The sequence below is a fragment of the Electrophorus electricus genome, chromosome 26, assembly GCF_013358815.1.
Source record: "Electrophorus electricus isolate fEleEle1 chromosome 26, fEleEle1.pri, whole genome shotgun sequence".
NCBI classification, from domain to species: Eukaryota; Metazoa; Chordata; class Actinopteri; order Gymnotiformes; family Gymnotidae; genus Electrophorus; species Electrophorus electricus.
The window spans coordinates 10,592,820-10,611,031 of NC_049560.1; the positions used below are offsets into that span (position 1 = coordinate 10,592,820).

Below are 18,212 nucleotides of genomic sequence, written 5' to 3' on the forward strand. Positions count from 1 at the left end.
GGCCCCTGCCCCCCTGGACGCGCCTCGGCGCGTCCCCGCAGGCTGCCGCGCTGCGGACGGGCGTGACGTAGAGAACCGAAAAACGTGCGGGGAAAAGGCTGAAGTCGGTACTCCGGAGCTCGGAATGTGCTCTCTCTGCTCCGCGAAGTCGTTACACTTTTCAAACAGCAGTGGAAATGCGAGGATATCGTTTTCATACGCTTTCAAAAGCGATTCTTTTCTTCGTGGTACTCCTGAGTGGCTCCGGCTGCGCTACCGTAGAGTATGAAGTTCTGGAGAGCGGTCAACTTTCCGAGTTTTACAGTAAGTTTCTTCCTCGCAAAAGCACGAATATCTAACGATGGTAACTGCCAGGTTCTTTCCTTTCGTTAATCCTCGACGCTGTCGTTGACCTTCGGGACTTTTAAGTCTTCTCTATTGTCATTCCAGCTCTTAGCGAGTTTGCTGCGGTCTGCAGAACAGATTAGTATGTCCAGTTGATGGCCTGTTTGTGCTCTTGTGCCTTACGACGATGGTGACTGCTACAGTGTTTTTTCCTGTGTTGTTCGGATCATCTACAAACAAGCGTTACGTTATATGCTATTCCTAAATCTGGATGGAACCTTATCCAAGATGGGCTGGATAAAGCTCGTGTGAGGGCGAGCTGTGTAACTTGTGTTTACGGAATGATGTGGATCTGGAAGTAGCACAGCTAAGCTACTGTAGCACAGGCTGCAGACCACAGGTCTACGCCGAGCACATGCACAGCTGTTACATTGTTACCAGACCCATCTCATTTAAAGGTTATTTTAAAAATATAAATGACTTCTCTCCTTAAGAAACCTTTAGGGTCTTTTCTACTGAAAGATTCAGTGGTGGGCATATTGGATTCTGTCCAATAACTTAGCTGCTTTCATTTTTTATTTGCTCCGATTGTCTCTGCGAAAGGAAACTATTTAAATCAAACGTATTTATTATTATGACTTTACAAAGGAGGACAAAAATGATAAACAGGCAAAATGATAGAGGGGAATGAGAAGTCACACACCCACACAGCATGTCACAAATCTGGACATGCTCCAAAGTGCTTATGCATCTCCAGTTATTCACATGATTCACTTTAGATGAGTCAGCTGTTTACCAAGATATCCAGTACCTCAAATCACAGCTTGGCCTTCTTCGAGAGCACTGTTTAATATGAAGCCATCTTGTGTAGATGAGACCCTAGTTGGCCCCTTTTTAATTCTTACAATGTTGTGAATGTAGAGAGACAGGGCAAGCCCGAGTGTCTCTCCTTGGGGACATTTCAGCGATACTGACTCCCAGACATTCTGCCGTCCACCCGGGCAATGTCTTGTCTCCAGCCTGGTGTTTATGTACAGGTCTCGCTTTGAAGTGCCATATCTGTGTGTGTTTGCCACCAGATCTTGGATTTGGTTACTCTTTCATGTCATGTTCCACAAAAGCCCCTCACCCCATGCCTGCCTCGAGAACCCTGAAATATTAGGCTCCATTCTGATGAAGTGAAATGTGAACTAGCTGCACTATCTTTCTATCTGTGCAGTGTATTATCAGGCGTGCGTGATACCTCACTGCTTTTCAATAGCCCCACTCTCCAGTAACGCTTGCTCTCATTATTTGACATGGGCTTTCATGCAGATGGCCATTGAATACTCTCACCAAAAGGTTCTCCACTATTAGTCCACTCTCAGGCCTCCTGGGTGCATGGCGACCCTTAGGAGTGTAGCTGCATTTTCAGATGCTCGACCTTGTCAGGGTACGTTGACACGCTGTTTTCTGAAATGCCATTATTTATGTAGGGTTCAAGCTCGTAGTGCTGAACCCTATTCTTAATTGCTCAGTTAGTGGAGAAAATAATCTTAAGAAACTAACACAAATCGTGCAGACAAAACCGTAAAGCCCAGGAACACAAACCTTTTGTGAAAGGTGCAGTATAACTTGTGAACTGCCAGTCCTAGACTCGCAGGTGTTTTTCATGTAAATATAATTGGACGTATTTAGATTAAAGTCGTGCGTCTGACAACTTCAGTTATAAGTGTTTACAGACATTGTACTGGTCTTCTGCTGTTGCTGATTGTTTGCAGTGCTTTCAAAATTTCAAAGATTTTGACCAAATTGTCTCAACATTTATCTTAAAATAATTGTCTGAAACAAAATAATGATCAAACAAAGTTTCATGTTGCAGTTTGGAACATAATTCTAGCTTTAAAACTGCAGTTGTTAGGATTGAGAAGAGAGTGGGCCTGAAAATTCACACGTGAATAAGCTCAAGGCCCCGCCCCCTCACTCACTCTAGCCCCGCCTCCAAACCCCTGTGGACACTGGCAAAGGTCAACAATGCTGGCAAAGGTCAACAATGCTGGCCAGCAAACGAGCAGAAAGGAATCTCTTAGACATGAAAAGTAGTCTACAGCAAATCAGCAAAAGAACTAGCACACCTGCTTGAATGTTTGATAACAGAAACTGTAGTAAATGGTGCTAAATAAGCAGTAGACCGCAGTAAATCGCTTATTTAGCTGAGAGAACAAACATCACAAATATCAGGAGAACAACAAGACGATATGATTCTGTGATCTCTTCACAAAGATATTTTCAGCAACTTTCAAATAAAAACTTTCAAATACAGGTTACCTACTGTTGCTTTAACTTTACATTAGTGTGATGTAGACAGAATGTTCTTTTTTCTTCTGTTTCCTGGGTACCTGTTTGAATAAACACAGGTGGGATCATTTTTTAATCTGCATTTTAGATTTTGAGAAATTTTTCATATGCAGATTTCTTTTGCAAACTCGTCCTACCTCACAAATGTGATAGCAGAATATTTGCTAGACACCAAAAGTCAATAATTATCAAAAACATGTCAACATGTTAACATGTTACACATTGTGGCCTACACTTGCCAGTCTATCTTTCCAAGATATGCTTCTTCACTGAAAACAGCCATAATTCAGAATAATTCAGGAGTTATTCTCATGACACTTTAGAGGAGCATGCAGTTATGGACTCTGAGGTAGCATGCTGATTTTGGTGTGGTTTTTCCAATAGGGAGCCACTATAACATCTAAAAAGGTATTTCAAAACCAGGAAATACGTAATTTCCCTTGTGTTTCAATAGTGGAAATGAAATTCTGTTTAAACAGTACAATATTGTATATGACAGTATTACACAATTTTAGTTCTTTGTAAGCCTCACTGTTTTTTCAAACCTAATTTGATTTGTCAGAAGCACTTTTCAGAATATTCTTTGGCCTTACGCTTAATCATTTCAACGAGGGTTGCAGTAATCCTTGTGTGCTTTTTCATTCAAAGCAGCTATAATCTAACAGTTGTTTGACTGTAAAGTAGCCTGTCGATTTTGGTGGATTTTCTTTCCAGTAGAGGGTGCTATAACAAACCATTTTGGTGTTCTTATTTGGGCACTTGTGGAATGTGTCATGTGTGAAATATGAGTAATATGAGTGCTGCTCTTTATAAAACAGAAAAGCCACTGGTTTTAAATAATATAATTTGTGAGCTGCAAAACCTCAAAACAAACCACAGAGACTCACTGTGAGTTACTGTATCAGTGATACAGGATTATGTGCAGAAAAGTGCTTGAACCCAGTGATTGCTGCTATTTTATCTAATTGTGTTTTATTTTTATATATATATATATATATATATATATATATATATATATATATATATGCATATGCATATATATATATATATATATATATATATATATATGCATATGCATGCATATGCATAGCTCATAAATCAATGAAACTATTCCATAAAATGGTAAGAGAAATGTACAATACAAAATACAACAGCACTTTCTGTCAAACAGGATGTCACATCCCAACACTCGTATGTGTGTGTGTGTGTGTGCGCGCGCGTTATGTTGATTGTAAGTAACACCAGGTGCTGCGTGTGTGTGTTTCAGGTAAAGGAGTGTTCCTCCTGGAGAGTGTGTCATTGAACAGCTGTCTCCGTGCCGATCCCTCTGGTCTCTCTATGGCCAGCTGCGATCGCCCGACTGCGGCCCTGCTCTGGAAGTGGGTGTCGCGGCATCGTCTCTTCAATCTGGGCACGAGCCTGTGCCTGGGCATCAATGTCTCTAGCCTGCACCAGCCTGAGGTGGGCATCTTCAAGTGCCCCACTTCCCTCCAGGCCATGTGGTGGCGCTGTAGTGCCAGCATGCTATACGGATCATTGCACAACAAGTTAGCAGTTGTGGCTTCTAAGGTGGTGGTGAGGAGACGCAGCATGCATCAGTGGAGGATCTACGGCGGAACTGGAGAGGCACCTTGTGCTTATCCCTACGAAGGTAAACCAGGGGTGGGCGCTGATGCACCTGACCTGTAGCAGCAGTGTTTAGGAGTGCAGATAGATATCTGAGACTCAAGCAGCTTGAGCATGAGAACAGAGCTCTTATTTGCTCAGCTGCGGTACACCGTTTCGGGGTACAGTGAGACACCTGACCCATCTGTTGCTGTACGCAAGTTTGCGCGAGCCATCTTCTAAGCGTTAATCAGTGATAAGTCTCTGACCACAGCACTGCTTGTGGCTGGATATGTTTGGATGGAAGGCCATTCTGAGCCCAGCAGCTACTGTGCTATGTGTGAGAACCCCAGCAGTCCTGCTGGGCTTAAAAGACCCCCACAACCATCCCACAACCCCAATAAACCCCACAACCATGCCACATTCACCTGCCTCCGGAATAGTGGTCTGACGCCCAAATAACATCCAGTCAAAATGAAATGATGAGTCATTGATGAGTTATGCTTGGCACTAAATAGATGTATGGAATTATGATATTGACTGATGTAGTTTTTTCGCCCATCGTGTTCAGCAGCATTCACACCTTTTAAACCTGGTCTCCAGAGTTCTTTGAATTATACAGAAAGACATTATAATGCACTGGTTATTGCCACATAGTGCCATTATTAATGGGGAAACACATTAATGAACACTTGATATTTCCAACAGACTTGATCTGAGTGGGAACTCTTTGGGTGCCTTTTTATAGCATCATACTGCAAATGAACAGTGTGCGCATGTGCGCGCGTGTGTGTGCGCGCGTGTGTGTGCGCGCGTGTGTGTGCGCGCGTGTGTGTGCGCGCGTGTGTGTGCGTGCGTGTGTGTGTGTGTGCGATGACAGAAATTCACACCCTGCTGGGGAACGCCCATGGCATGCCCTGTGCTATGCCCTTCCTCTACAACACGCAGTGGTACTGGGAATGCACGTCAGAGGGTCGGGAAGACCAGCACCTCTGGTGTTCCACCACCAGCCTCTATGACCAGGACCAGAGATGGGGCTTCTGTCCAACTTCAGGTCCACACCTTTTCTCTCTTATTACTGTACTCCTGTTCCATTAGCTTATCTTGTTCATTGATTAAAAAAAAACAGGTATTTACTTATTTATTGTTGTGATTTACTATTTTAAAAGTGAATTCCAGCATGTTCAGGAAAGATGGTGCTTCTTCCTCTTTATTTCTAAGGGAAATGGAGAAAAGTGTGGCATAAGAACACCACACTGAACTACGTGTGAATGGCATTTATATCTCCAGCTGTATAATGCAGGTTGTTGCCCTAAACACGGCTGGCTGGGCTTTGTGCTTTCAGTGTCTGGATGCGACTCGTTCTGGGAGAGCAGCGCTGATCTGAAGGCCTGCTACCAGTTTAACCTGAACTCTCTCCTCACCTGGAGCCAGGCCTACACTTCCTGTCAGTCACAGGGAGGTGATCTGCTCTCCATCACACACGTTGCAGAACACAGCTACATCAGGGGTGTGTATGCCTGCATGCCATCTGGACATTCACACAGGTGTGTCAGTCTGCATTTATTTACTGATGATTTGTCTCTACAGAAAGACTTTCAGACATAGGTGTGGTGGTGTGGATTGGGCTAAATCACTTGGCTAAGGCAGAGGGGTGGCAGTGGTCAGATCGATCTCCCCTGAGTCTGGTGCAATATACCTCAGGTTAGAGGAGATGGTAATATCCTTCACTTGAAATTCCAGATATAACATGCATGTTATTGATTGATTTTGCATAAAACCCATAAATGTGTTACCCGGTACTCAGCCCTGGGGATGAGCTCCCACGACGTCATAGGGATGAGAACTCTAAAGCCAGATCCCGTATGCATTACCCAGCAGATGCCCAGCGTTGGCCAACGTGGCCCCTAAACCTGACCAGGCCTTTGGGAGAGACGGTGTGGTTGAGCCGGTGTGTAGCGGATGGTTCCATACACTCTAATGCTTGCAGTCTTCTGTGTTATGTTTTGTGGGCAGACATTGCATCGACAGCAGTTCAGCAGGGCCAGCTCTGTGGTGTGTTCGATGCCACCCGGGAGTGGGGTCATTGGCGCAGTCTGGCCTGCGAGTCCGCCGTGCCTTACATCTGCAAGAAGACCCCCAACATCAGCAGGAGGGCTGAACCCCTCGGTAGCCACCCCCATTGATCTCTCCAGCTTATTTAAAGCACTTCAGTGTGGTTGTCTACTCATCCATCCATCCATCCATCCCTTTGTCTGTCCAGCCTACTGAAAGTGTACCTTTTGTCTTCTGTGAATCAGACTGTACATGAGTCAGACTGCATTTTAGTCTGATTCTCAGAAGCTTAGTCTTATTGCTGTGTTGGGAAGTTGTTGCAGTGATGTTAGTGTTTGTGGCAAATGTCACAAGACATTTAGCAGAATTCCTGAGCTCTGATTTCTATTGCTGTGTATACTAAAAAAACATCCTGTTTCTATGGTCACCAATCCAGAATCTGATTGGCTAAGAGAATAGATGGTATGAATAGATGGCTGTGAATTCTGCTGAAAAGCTTAACAGCTGTGACCCACCTGGGGCCTAATCTTTACACACCCACACAAAGAAATTCTCATTGCAGAGTTAAAAGGATATTTTCCAATAATACACTTATTCTACAGCTTTCTCTTCCTCTCACTCTCACTCTCGGTCATGCTCTTTAAGATAACTGGCAGTACAAGGATACCGTGTGTCCAGACGGTTGGCTTGATCATAACGACTTCTGTTACCACTATCTGGAAGAGAAGGCGAGTTGGGAGAACTCCTCTAGCACCTGCAAGTCTCTCGGTGGGGAGCTGACCAGTATCCGCTCCCTGGCTGAGCTACAGCTGCTGCTGCGCTTTCTTAACGGTTAGCCTCCTACTCTCACACCTCCAACTCCCACAACTCCAACTCCTTTTCTTTAATGAGTAAATTAAGTTGCTGTGATTTCTGACAGTAGCTCTATTAAATTTACTTTCTCCTATTGACTTCTAATACTGCTATGGGAGTCTTTGTCTGTCTGATTACTTATACTCCTGCAAAATTTATAATTCATGTAAAATATATTATTGATCTTTGTCAATCAATTATTAACAAATGGGAATACATCAGCTTCGACATATTTATTGTAGTTATATGGGCTTCAACTATTACTGTCTTTCAGCTGTGTGCATGTTTTCATGTTCAGGTTCAGAGCCCAAAGTGTGGATTGGTTTGTATGTGGAGGCTGAGCATCCAGCAGTTCAGTGGTCCGATGGCTCACCTGTCACTTTTACATCCTGGTACTCGCAGGAGCCTACTCGTCGCCACAAAGACAGCCGCGCGTGTGTCACTGCAAACAGGAAGGTGAGATTACCTGACAAAGGTCAAGCATCATTATCAGAATGAAAATCTGCAAAACATGATGAATTATGCAGACCTGCTTACAACTATTCCTAATTTTATAAATTAGTATATCTGAACATAATATATGTTTTTAGTGTGTTTTTGTCTGTATGACGATGTCCAGAATGGGAACTGGGAGTTTGAGGAGTGTGAAAAACTGCATCCAGCAGTGTGTCGGACATCAGGCCTTGTAATTCAGCACCCAGCTGGAGAGTTGGACATAGGCTGCCCGGAGGTGCAGAGAATACTCACATTCACTGTTATACCAGAGAGTTAAAATACTCACATTCACTCATATACCAGTGATTTAAAAGTTATTGTTAATAGAAAACACTGTAAAGTAACAAAGGCACAGAAAACAAGCGTAAAACGATTCTTAATTTCTTTAGTGCATGTCAGTTTCCTGAAACCTCTTAAACATATTCTATCACTGCGTTATTGCAACATAACCCAGAGGTGATAATGGCCAAATCGGTTAAGAGAGAACCTGTCCAGAGCTGTAGAAATAAAACGGGCTACAGTGTCATATCCAGCCATGTGTGCATAGTGGTTTCTGAATGCCTTGTTTCCGTCATGGATAGTGGCTGATATGCAGTTGTGTGTGACTACGTGTGTTTGGAGGTCAGCGTGGGCTTAAAGAGGCTGACGAGGATGAGGAACGGGCGAGGCCACGGAACAGTGGCGTGATTGAGGAGCTGGCCTGCGCCAGCACGAACTGTTACTAAACTGACTTTTGACTCATTTGGCTGGAAAATGAGAGAGTGATACAGGTGGTAGTGAGGCCAGAGGGCAGAGAACCCTGGATACAGACAGACTGACTCAGGGATACACAGACACACAAACACAGCCACACACACACACACAGCCACACACACGTGTGCATACACACACACACACACACACACACACTAGCTCAAATTGGGGCAGCAGTTCTATTTATGTGCAGGTTCATCTTCTGCCTTGTTGACATTTTTGGTTTCGACACACAGACACAACACACGCTCGCCATTTAAAGTATCTGTGAAGAGGTAAAACATGTCAGTAACTGTGGCAGATGGCCACAGGCAGGTTCAGGTTACCACGCAGCGTGTTTGTGCGTGCATGCATGCAGGCTTGGAAGATGAGAGTCAGTGGAATTAGGGGCAAATGGAACACAGTTGTGAAAACAGAGGCAGGCAGACAGCATGTGGACGTATATCTCTCATGTCTCTCCCCTGAGGCAGACCCATACCCGCAGCTCAAAGCACACTGCAGAACACACCCAGCAACCAACTACAGTGTGTGTGTGTGTGCGTGTGTGTTTCTGTGTGACTGAAGGGCTGGAAGAGGATGGGACAGTCCTGCTATAAGATTGCTGATGAAGACCAGACGTTTGAGGACGCAGTGAGAGGTTATACCTGTAAAGGACCTCTGGTCACCATAGAAGACAGGTAGAGTGAGTGCCTCTTACTCAAAACCAGAAACAAAAACCTGACTTTCTAAATTTTTGTTTTACACACACACACACACACACACGTCAAACTGTAGTGCTTTTTTTCCTTCCTGCAGGTTTGAGCAGGCCTTTCTGAACAGCCTGATTGACACTTACAACAGGTCCACTTCTCAGTTGTACTGGATCGCCCTCCAAGATCAGAACCGAACTGGAGAGTACCGCTGGCTGACCCAGAACAGCTCCACAGCGCCCCTCACCTACAGCAACTGGAACCAGCATCAGCCTGGTGAGCGTGGAGCAGCGCAGCCCCTACAGGACTGTTACTGTTCTGGGTTTTTGTTTGTGACTCTTAGTTTATTTGTCAATACCATTCCAGCTCGGGTTTTCTTCCGCTTTAGCGTGTGGTACCAGAACTTTTGTTGTCTTACAGTCAGTTACTTTTCATCACTTAACATCAAGTGTTAAGACAAGCACTCTAGTTACAACACAGCATTCCTAACTGACAGGAAGAACCAATAAATAACTTCAGCTTGAACCAGCAGTTTTAGTGCCTGCAGCAAATCCGAAAGCATGAAAACGCCTTTCTGCGCAGTGACGGGGGGAGGCTGCGTGGTGATGGTGGGTCACTGGCCTCTGGGCCACTGGGAGGTGAAGAACTGCACTTCCCACAAGGCCCTGGCCATTTGCGAGCAGGACGTGAGCAGCTTCCACATGGCCCTGATACCTGCGCCCCACCTTGACCCGCTTGTGCCCTGCAAGGAGGGTTGGGACAGCCGCCCCGGCCTGCCGCACTGCTACAAGGTGGGTGAACTTCTGCCTCTGTCCACGCCGCACTTTTAAAAACAGAGGCCAAAGAGGGCATATGGTTTAAATAAATACCCAGAGCCTGATAGCAGGTCTGGACTCGTTAAAAGGCTGGTTAGGTGAGCTTTGTGGATCAAAACCTGTTTCTGGGGCTTATGTTGCTATTCTTCTGGTTTAGCTCAGGGATGGTTAGAGTGATTTTTGCTTTTCCATTTCGGGTTCTTCAGGTGTTCCACAGTGAGAAGATCTTGATGAGCCGCTCATGGTCTGAGGCGGAGTTTTTCTGCCGCGCTCTCGGAGCTGACCTGGCCAGTTTCCACCACTACAAGGAGCAGTCCTTCATCAAACAGCTCCTCACGAACATGTTCCACAGGTTGGTTCCACACACTCGTGCCTTTCCATCCGCACCTGCGTTTAGTGTCCGGAGTTTGAAATAATGAGTCATAAGTGAAGACAACTGCTTGTTGACACAGGCTGTAGGATCTTCTCATGTCTCTTCAGCATTTGTAAACAGGCTGCTGCCTTTCAGGAGCTGCAGGCTTATTAATCAGTGCAGGCTTGGTCTCTGAGCAGCTGCTTACACTGCCCTCTCTCCCTCTCTCTCTCTCTCTCTCTCTCTCTCTCTCCCTCCCTCCCTCTCTCCCTCTCTCTCTCTCCCTCTCTCCTTCTCTCTCTCCCTCCCTCTCTCCCTGCTCTGCTCCTCCAGTACAGCAGGCCGCTGGTTCTGGGTTGGCTTCAGTAGGAGAGACCCCAAGTCTGCTGGAGCCTGGGCTTGGTCAGATGGCACACCGGTGAAGAGAGAGAGAGATGGGTGGATGGAGGGATGGATGGATGCTAGCCAGCTTGATGAACAGATGGATGGATGCATGGACGAGTTGATAAATGGGTGGATGCTCAGACAGTTTTCAGGAACTGGGAACAGAAATATGAACAGATGTATAGGTCATAAGCAGCTATAATAAGTGAATGCGTTGTTTCACTGATGTTGCTGTTTTCTCTTTGTAATTGTGTTTTTTTTTTTTTTGCTTTTGTTCTCTCATTCTAATAATTGCAGATTCTCTTAAAATTTTGAATGCAGTCATTGGACTAAGTTCCTTCCCATGGGTGTGTTCTGTTGAGTGTTGTTAATGTAACAAACGCTGCTCTGCTCACCAGCCGAACGCTCTTCTCTAATTTCTAATACCTGTCCTGCAGGTGGCGACATCGTTCATAGAGGATAAGAATGAGGACGTGAGCACGCATGAGTGTGCAGCTTACAGCGGTCTAAACAACGCCCTCTCACCACGGTCGTGCGAGGCCAAACACGAGTGGATATGCAAAGTGCCCAGAGGTTGGTGCGAAAGGAGGCGGGTCACTGCTGCCTTTGGTCTCTGTGGAAAACGCCTCCTGATGGATTGCTTTCTTGTTTTGTTTTTTTCAGGGGCAGAGATAACAAAGCCTTATTGGTACAATAATCGTAAGTGACCTTATATTATGTTCACTCTTAATGATGATGGAGATGGTAGTGGCGGTGCCTCAAGTTGACGTCCTATTGGTGTGGGTAGAGAGCGAGCCGTGGGTGTTTTACCGTGGAGCAGAGTACTTCCTGGGCAGCCAGCCGTTCCCATGGGAGTCTGTGCTGTTTGCCTGCAAAATGATGGGCGCAGACCTGCTAACCTTACACTCCAAAGAAGAGGCTGGCTTTATCAAGGGACACATGATGAAAGTGTGTGCGCACACACACGCACGCGCACACTCACACATGCACACACGTATATGATGTCATATTGAAATCTATTTCTGTTACACATGGATGGTGCACAAATGCCCAAACAGATAATATGTACAGGATTTTGAATCATGTTCAAGTTCCCTCCAGAACAGATCTGAGCTCCCAGGGGGCGTCAGTAATCTACCCTGCTGCCTCTGAACTGGGAGTTTAGTGGGCTGGGAATGGCCTCTAAGCATCAAATGCCACACACACACACACACACACACACACACACACACACACACAAACAACTTTGTGGTGTGAAGTCTCATTGGTTTCTCAAGAAAGCATCATTAAAGTGCCTTTTTGCAGCGTAAGTTGTGAGAGAGCACTCTCCCTCTCTTTTTCTCTCTTATCTAGGTCCCTCGTGCCTCTACCGAATGGTGGCTTGGTCTCTCCGCTGGCAGTGGGCACTACGGCTACAGGTGCTTTTGCATCTTAACTCAGGTTTATGGAAAAAGACGTTTGACACAGTGGTCAATTTTGTCTTTATGACAGTAATAAGTCTTTTGGTGCTCATTTGTCTTTTGCATGTGCGAACATCCCTGTGTGTGTGTGTGTGTGTGTGTGTCTTCTTTAGCTGGACTGATGGATCTGCTCTAGACTATGAGAAATGGAAAAATGGAAGACCTCTTAAAGCAACAGGACAAAAATGTGTTTATATGTCATCTCTGTCTGGTGAGCAGTACAGTATCAGAATGAGTGTGTTGTCTTGTGTGTTCTCAGACATTAGCCTATGCCTTCCTGTGGCTAAGTGTCCACTGTGTGTGCAGGGGAGTGGTCAACGGGGCGCTGTGCAGAACCCCGTGCATATGCATGCAAACGCAGGACCGTGTCCGTTCTGGAGGTTCTACGGGAGCCTAAGTTCATCGGTGCCTGTCCGCCAAAGTGGTTCTACTTTGGATACAAGGTAGAGTGAGGACATGCACGCTTACACATTTACATTTAATTCATTTCATACCTGCATGTAGGGTTGAGAATTCCATAATATTTCAGAATCCAAATGCTATAGTCCAGTGCTCTTAACAACCACAGTGCTGGAGGTTGGTCATTACCAGTGTTGCTCATATCTCTCTCTCTCTCTCTCTCTCTCTCTCTCTCTCTCATCTGTTTGGCTAGTGTCTGCTGCTGCACCTCCCAGCACAGCAGGAGGAGGGGAAAACCTGGGTCGAAGCCCGGTCCATCTGCGCCAACCTCCACGGAACACTGGTCAGCATTGAGAATGGTATTGAGCAAGGTGAGGGAGGCGTGGCCCTGTGATCTTGTGCGTCCTGCAGCCTTAGCTGTGCTCCGTGACTGCTCACGACTTCCTCCTGTCTTTTGATCGAAGCTTACGTCACCATGCTGCTTGATGGCTTTTCGCCCGGCGTTTGGATCGGCCTGAGGGACACAAATGCCACAAAGTGGGTTAGCGGCAAATCGGTCACTTACACCAACTGGTCTCCTGTAGAACCCAAGAGCTCCAGCACTGTACGTAGAGATGCGTTTGTTTTGTATTTGAATGTGTGTGTCTGATTTCCCAGGATCTTTGGATATGATGCGTGTCTGTCTGTCTGTCTGTCTGTCTGTCTGTCTACAGGAAGAAGAATGGTTAAACACTGCAAGTGTAGGGGCTGAACCATTATGCACTGTTCTATCCAGCAATCACAACTTTCACTTAGTGGGGGCCTGGTATAATGAGAAGTGCACCCAGGTTGGATATGGCTTTGTCTGTCAAAAGCCACAAGGTGTGAACTGACATGCTCATAGTATATCTGTGTCTATATGTCTGTCCGTATTCTTCATTCATATGATGAGTGCATAATATTCACCTGAATCACAGGTAATGCATCACAGAATCTGTCATCAAATTCTTTCCTTTTCTCTCTCTCTCTCCTCTCTCTCTCTCTCTCTCTCTCTCTCTCTCTCTCTCTCTCTCTCTCTCTCTCTCTCTCTCTCTCTCTCTCTCTCTCTCTCTCTCTCTCTCTCTCTCTCTCTTTCTCTTTCTCTGCTTCAGATGTGACTAAACGTCCCTCCCACTCAAATAGGGATACTGCCTACCTAGACTCTGAGTACAGGAACCGGAGTTACCATGTTGTCCGTGGCAACCTGAGCTGGTCCGAAGCTCTGAGGAGCTGTATGGAGAAACACATGGACCTGGTGAGCATCTCGGACCCTTTCCATCAGGCCTACCTCACTGTGCTGGTGAACAGGCTGGCAGCGCCCCACTGGATTGGCTTCTTTAGCGAGGATGTAAGTATCATACAGTACTCACCACATTCGGGGTGTGTGCGTGTGGATATGAATATAGAACAATCCCTCTTCCCACAGGATGGTATAAATTACCATTGGACTGATGGCAGTGACACTGTGTTCACACACTGGAACTTGGCTGATGATGAGGAGGATGAAGGCTTTGTGTTGGGAGACTGTGTGTATATGGATGTCACAGGAGGCTGGAACCGGGCTGACTGTGACATGCAGCTCTCAGGAGCACTGTGCTACGCACCTCGTCTGAGTGAGTCTGGCTCACTGTCTGGCTTTTTCCTCTGCTCCCCTCATAGACCTACACACATTTAAGCCTTAGTGGCCTGTTTTTTGTACTGTGGCCTGTCTTAATCTGTGATTAGCTCATCCTGAATATACTGCCTCTCTCTTCCTCCTTCAGAAAGGGTTGCGTTCTCCTATGAAGTGGTCTGCAAAGAAACATGGCTGAAGTTTCGGGGGAGCTGCTACAGTTTCGAGTCGGTTATCTTGAAACTGCCCTTAGAGGAAGCAAGGGAATACTGCAGGAAAAAAGGTACCGTGCTACTGGCCTGTTTGAAGGGTGTTAAAAGTGCTCTCTGGTGACTCTCTGAACTGTGCCGGGCTTTAGTGTTACACCATTGCCTTTTTATGGGTTACTGAGAATTTTCTGATTACATTCATAAGTTTGCTATTGGTTATTATTTTCTGTTTTCAAGAGAATTCTTCTGATGTTTTGACCATCCGAGACGAGGCGGAGAATCGCTTCTTCCTGGAACAGTTGAAGGACTTTTATGATGGCTTTCAGACTGTGTGGCTCGGGATTTATTATGATATAGACAGTAAGAGTCACTGACTTAGACACGTTTGTTTTTCATCTCCATAGCCAAGAACATAAAATGGAGAACTGAAAATCTTCCAAAATCATGGGTTATTTAACCATAAACATTTAGTTGTGCTGTGGGATCTATTTTAAGATGTGGGTTAACCTTATCACATTTTTCTTCTGGCATGGACAGCTGTGATATATTTTTTAAGCCATAAGTGAAATCAATAAGGACGATAAATTCTTTAGGATATAGAGGATCAGTAAATGTCATTTGCATGGAAAAAAAATCAACACGTTTTGTGCAGGAGATGCTTTGTCCTGGATGGATGGGTCAGTGCTGGACTACACCAACTGGCGCTGGAAGGTTCCGGAGAAGAGTGTGATGAAGGCGGACACGTGTGTGTCAGCACGGGTGTCGGATGGCGAGTGGCTACTGGCCAACTGCAGGGACAGACTGGGCTTCGTATGCAAAACACGCTCAGGTGGCCCACATGCATATGTGACCTCTGACCTCAACATCAAATGTGCCTTTAGTGGACATCTGTGCTCATTATCGTTATTAGGTATAGGTATTGTAAAGTATGGGTAGGTATTGTAAAGTATGGGTAGGTATTGTTTTCTTGCCTGCTTCACATCTTTTGGCATCATAATGACTTCAGACACACACATGATAATGACTTCAGACATTATGGAACAGATTTTTATCCAAGATGATTGATGTCCCATCACTGCAGTCTTGTCACAGATGTATGTCTGTGTTTTTGGTCGTCTGTAAGATGTCTACAGAACATAAACAAAACAAGCAGCACACTGCCCACCCTCGGCTTCCCCGAGGCCGTGTGGCAGCATTTGTACAGAGACGAGAACCCGAAGCAGGGAAGTTTCCTGTGAAACCAAGTTTCCGTTTTGGATCTGATAAAACTCTTACTGCGCTAATAAAAGCTTTGAATATCATTTTGTAGCCCAAACTCGGTGCTCTGCTACTGAGATGACTGGCCGTATTCTCCGTACGATGAGGAATATTGATGCCTTTGCCTCTCTGTGTAAACCCCCACCCCCCAGATTGGCTTTAGTGGATTTTCAAATTCCTGGTTCAATCAGGCTGATTAGAGCCGATCAGATTCCCCTTCATAAGCAACCTGGTCCAGATGGTAGTACGGAACACAAGACTGAGTATTTTTATCCAAGACGATTGATGTCCCATCACTGCAGTCTTGTCACAGATGAATGTCCGTGTTTTTGGCCGTTTATAAGATGTCACTGAAACCGTGTTGTTTTGTTTTCTCTCTTTTCACGGCAGAGGTGGATCCAGAAGTGGAAGTGAAGGCACTAAATAGTGAGTCTTCTCTCCTTGTTGCCCTCCTGCCGCGCTGCTCCGTCTGCTCTTAATGTCCTAGAAGTCGTCTTGTTTTTCTGCCTTACTGCGTTGTACTATATGTCAGCTAAAGTAGATATGTTTTAAGACACACCTACAAAATGGCTGACCTCTGAAATTATGATTAGATGCATCTATGAGAAGCTATATGTGCAGGCATATGATGTGATGCCTCTCTCTCTCCCTCTCTCTCTCTCCTTCCCTCTTTCTCTCTCTCTCTCTCTCTCTCAGGTTTGCATCATGGAATTGTCCCTGCTGCTGTTTTAGTAGCAATATTGTTTTTTGCGGTACTTGCTGGATTGCTGTGGTTCGTATATAAGAGGAACACACTGGGCTTCCGGAGACTTCCATCACTTGGAAACGCCTACTATAGACAGAGCAGTTCTCAGGCCACGGACTCAGATGGGAATGTACTCCTCACAGACCTGGAGACACAACCGGGGGATGAGTGAGTGTGTGTGTGTGTGTGTGTGTGTGTGTGTGTGTGTGTGTGTGTGCACTAGTGTGTGAGAGACAGAATGAAAGAATCTGGGATGCTGCAAAAGGACCAAACCTGATGAATTTTAAATCTAAATGGTAAACATATGGTTCTTTCTGCTCTAATCTGAGAACAGCAGGCTTACGCACATAAAGGCCTCATGAAGTTTTAAAAACTCATATAAAAGAAAATGAGGGATTTCCTAAATGAAGCAGAAGTGTTTGCTTGTTTTTACAATATCAGGGAGACTTTATAGACACATTTATAGGCTGTTAAGAGAGAAAACGGTGTCAGGCACTGGTGAAATCTGTGCTAGTAGAGGTTACTTACAATCTTCTTGTCCCTTGTTCAGCTTGTTCCCTTGTTCATCTGAACACAATGCTTCATTGGGCTTCTCCAATCCTGAATCCCATTTTATCTGAAGTAGCCTTGTGGAAGATGTATGAGCTTTGACAAGCACTGTATTTCTCTTTGGCTCCCCATGCTGTGGGCCTGTGTGGTGGAATAAAGGCAATACCGGGTGCCCTAATCCAGAATTGGCTCCTGCTCCCTAGACACCACCAACGTCCAAATCCTGGAAGCCCTGCTGTCCACAACAGGCCTGTTCATGTCAGCCAATCAGTGTATTAGGAAGTACAGCTGACATTTTTATTGCTTGTGCCTGTATAAGCGTCATGATACAATTTCAGTATAAGGAGACTGAAGCATTGTTCTGTAATTCTGAAAGTGTATTTAACCACTTTCCTTCTGAGGCCTTATGAGATAGACATATTGTCAGTGAAAGCATCAGCTGTGTTGAGACCGACTGAGCTTCCTTCCTTTGAACTGAAAGGATAGATGAATAATGCCTGTAGTTTCTGTGCCGTGATTGGCTCTGAGTGGTTCAGTGTATGCTCCAGTCCACAGCTGATGTGTGTCAAGATATGCAGATGAAAACCACTTTGTCTGCCGGCCTACATTAGTCTATAGCTCGAGACAATCATAGCTTTATTTTCATCTTGTACATGCACTGTATGTATTGAAAGTGTTAATGCAGTTAACTCTTAATACTTTTTCTGTGTGTGGAACTGCTTTTGGAATAAGAGTGTGCCCTATTTTTTTCTGCCACATGATTTAAAATGTCTGTACAGTATTGTGAGTCATTGTTTGTTTGTTGACAATTTTTAAAAAATGTATTCATAATGAGGTAAAAAAAGAAAAAGGGAAGAGCAGTATGATGTTGCTAAGGGGAGTGTTCTCTGGTTACACATTAATACACATATGTAGGAAGCTTGTACATCCAATACATGTGATCAAAACATGGTCACCTGTTTGTTTTAAAAACATTTACAGTGTACACTTCTGATTTACAAGCTGATGAAATAAAGTTTAATGTGATTAATATTGCATGTTGCTCTGTGAGTGTTTCATTGTGGACTAAACAAAAATTTGTACTGGAGCAAAGCCAAGCAAGCTTAGGAAATTCCTCTCTGATAGAGATCTTACAGTGAACAGTCGTTGTTCATTATAAATGTGTTGAAGCTATTGTTTAAGGCATCAAAGCTGATTTCCCTTGGGTGTTTTGTATACGATTTTGATCTAAGCGATCTTTATTTACTTTTTTACATTAGTAAATTAGTTATGAAGTATAAAATGTTTGTAGCATGTTTGGCA

General features: G+C 44.9%; 1 protein-coding gene across 6 annotated transcripts; it reads left to right on the forward strand.

Annotated features, from left to right (window-relative positions):
• The first annotated feature begins 18 nt into the window (after window positions 1-18).
• Window positions 19-17,945, forward strand: pla2r1 (phospholipase A2 receptor 1). 6 transcript variants are annotated; one of them, XM_035523104.1, is made up of 31 exons: window positions 19-303; window positions 3,929-4,312; window positions 5,147-5,320; window positions 5,612-5,776; window positions 5,857-5,970; window positions 6,283-6,435; window positions 6,967-7,152; window positions 7,472-7,629; window positions 7,793-7,903; window positions 8,986-9,098; window positions 9,217-9,386; window positions 9,693-9,901; window positions 10,132-10,277; window positions 10,611-10,846; window positions 10,959-11,008; window positions 11,099-11,234; window positions 11,325-11,360; window positions 11,449-11,609; window positions 12,015-12,079; window positions 12,235-12,332; window positions 12,428-12,564; window positions 12,774-12,891; window positions 12,985-13,124; window positions 13,234-13,381; window positions 13,651-13,886; window positions 13,965-14,151; window positions 14,302-14,433; window positions 14,597-14,719; window positions 15,012-15,188; window positions 16,007-16,042; window positions 16,313-17,945. In XM_035523104.1, exons 1-31 carry the CDS (start codon window positions 177-179, stop codon window positions 16,531-16,533), a joined length of 4,647 nt encoding a protein of 1,548 aa, XP_035378997.1. In that variant the 5' UTR covers window positions 19-176; the 3' UTR covers window positions 16,534-17,945. The 6 variants fall into 6 exon arrangements, with proteins under 6 accessions (XP_035378997.1, XP_026874131.2, XP_035378998.1 ...); XM_027018330.2 differs by lacking the exon at window positions 10,959-11,008 and having other exon boundaries at window positions 10,611-10,695; XM_035523105.1 differs by lacking the exon at window positions 7,793-7,903.
• The last annotated feature ends 267 nt before the right edge of the window (window positions 17,946-18,212 follow it).

Excerpts from the sequence above, each read along its gene's own strand:
- pla2r1 (XM_035523104.1), top strand. The coding sequence starts at position 177 with ATGCGAGGATATCGTTTTCATACGCTTTCAAAAGCGATTCTTTTCTTC. Across the intron at positions 7,153-7,471 it reads GCTGCTGCGCTTTCTTAACG|GTTCAGAGCCCAAAGTGTGG; the intron begins GTTAGCCTCCTA and ends TTTCATGTTCAG. Across the intron at positions 14,152-14,301 it reads GTGCTACGCACCTCGTCTGA|AAAGGGTTGCGTTCTCCTAT; the intron begins GTGAGTCTGGCT and ends TTCCTCCTTCAG.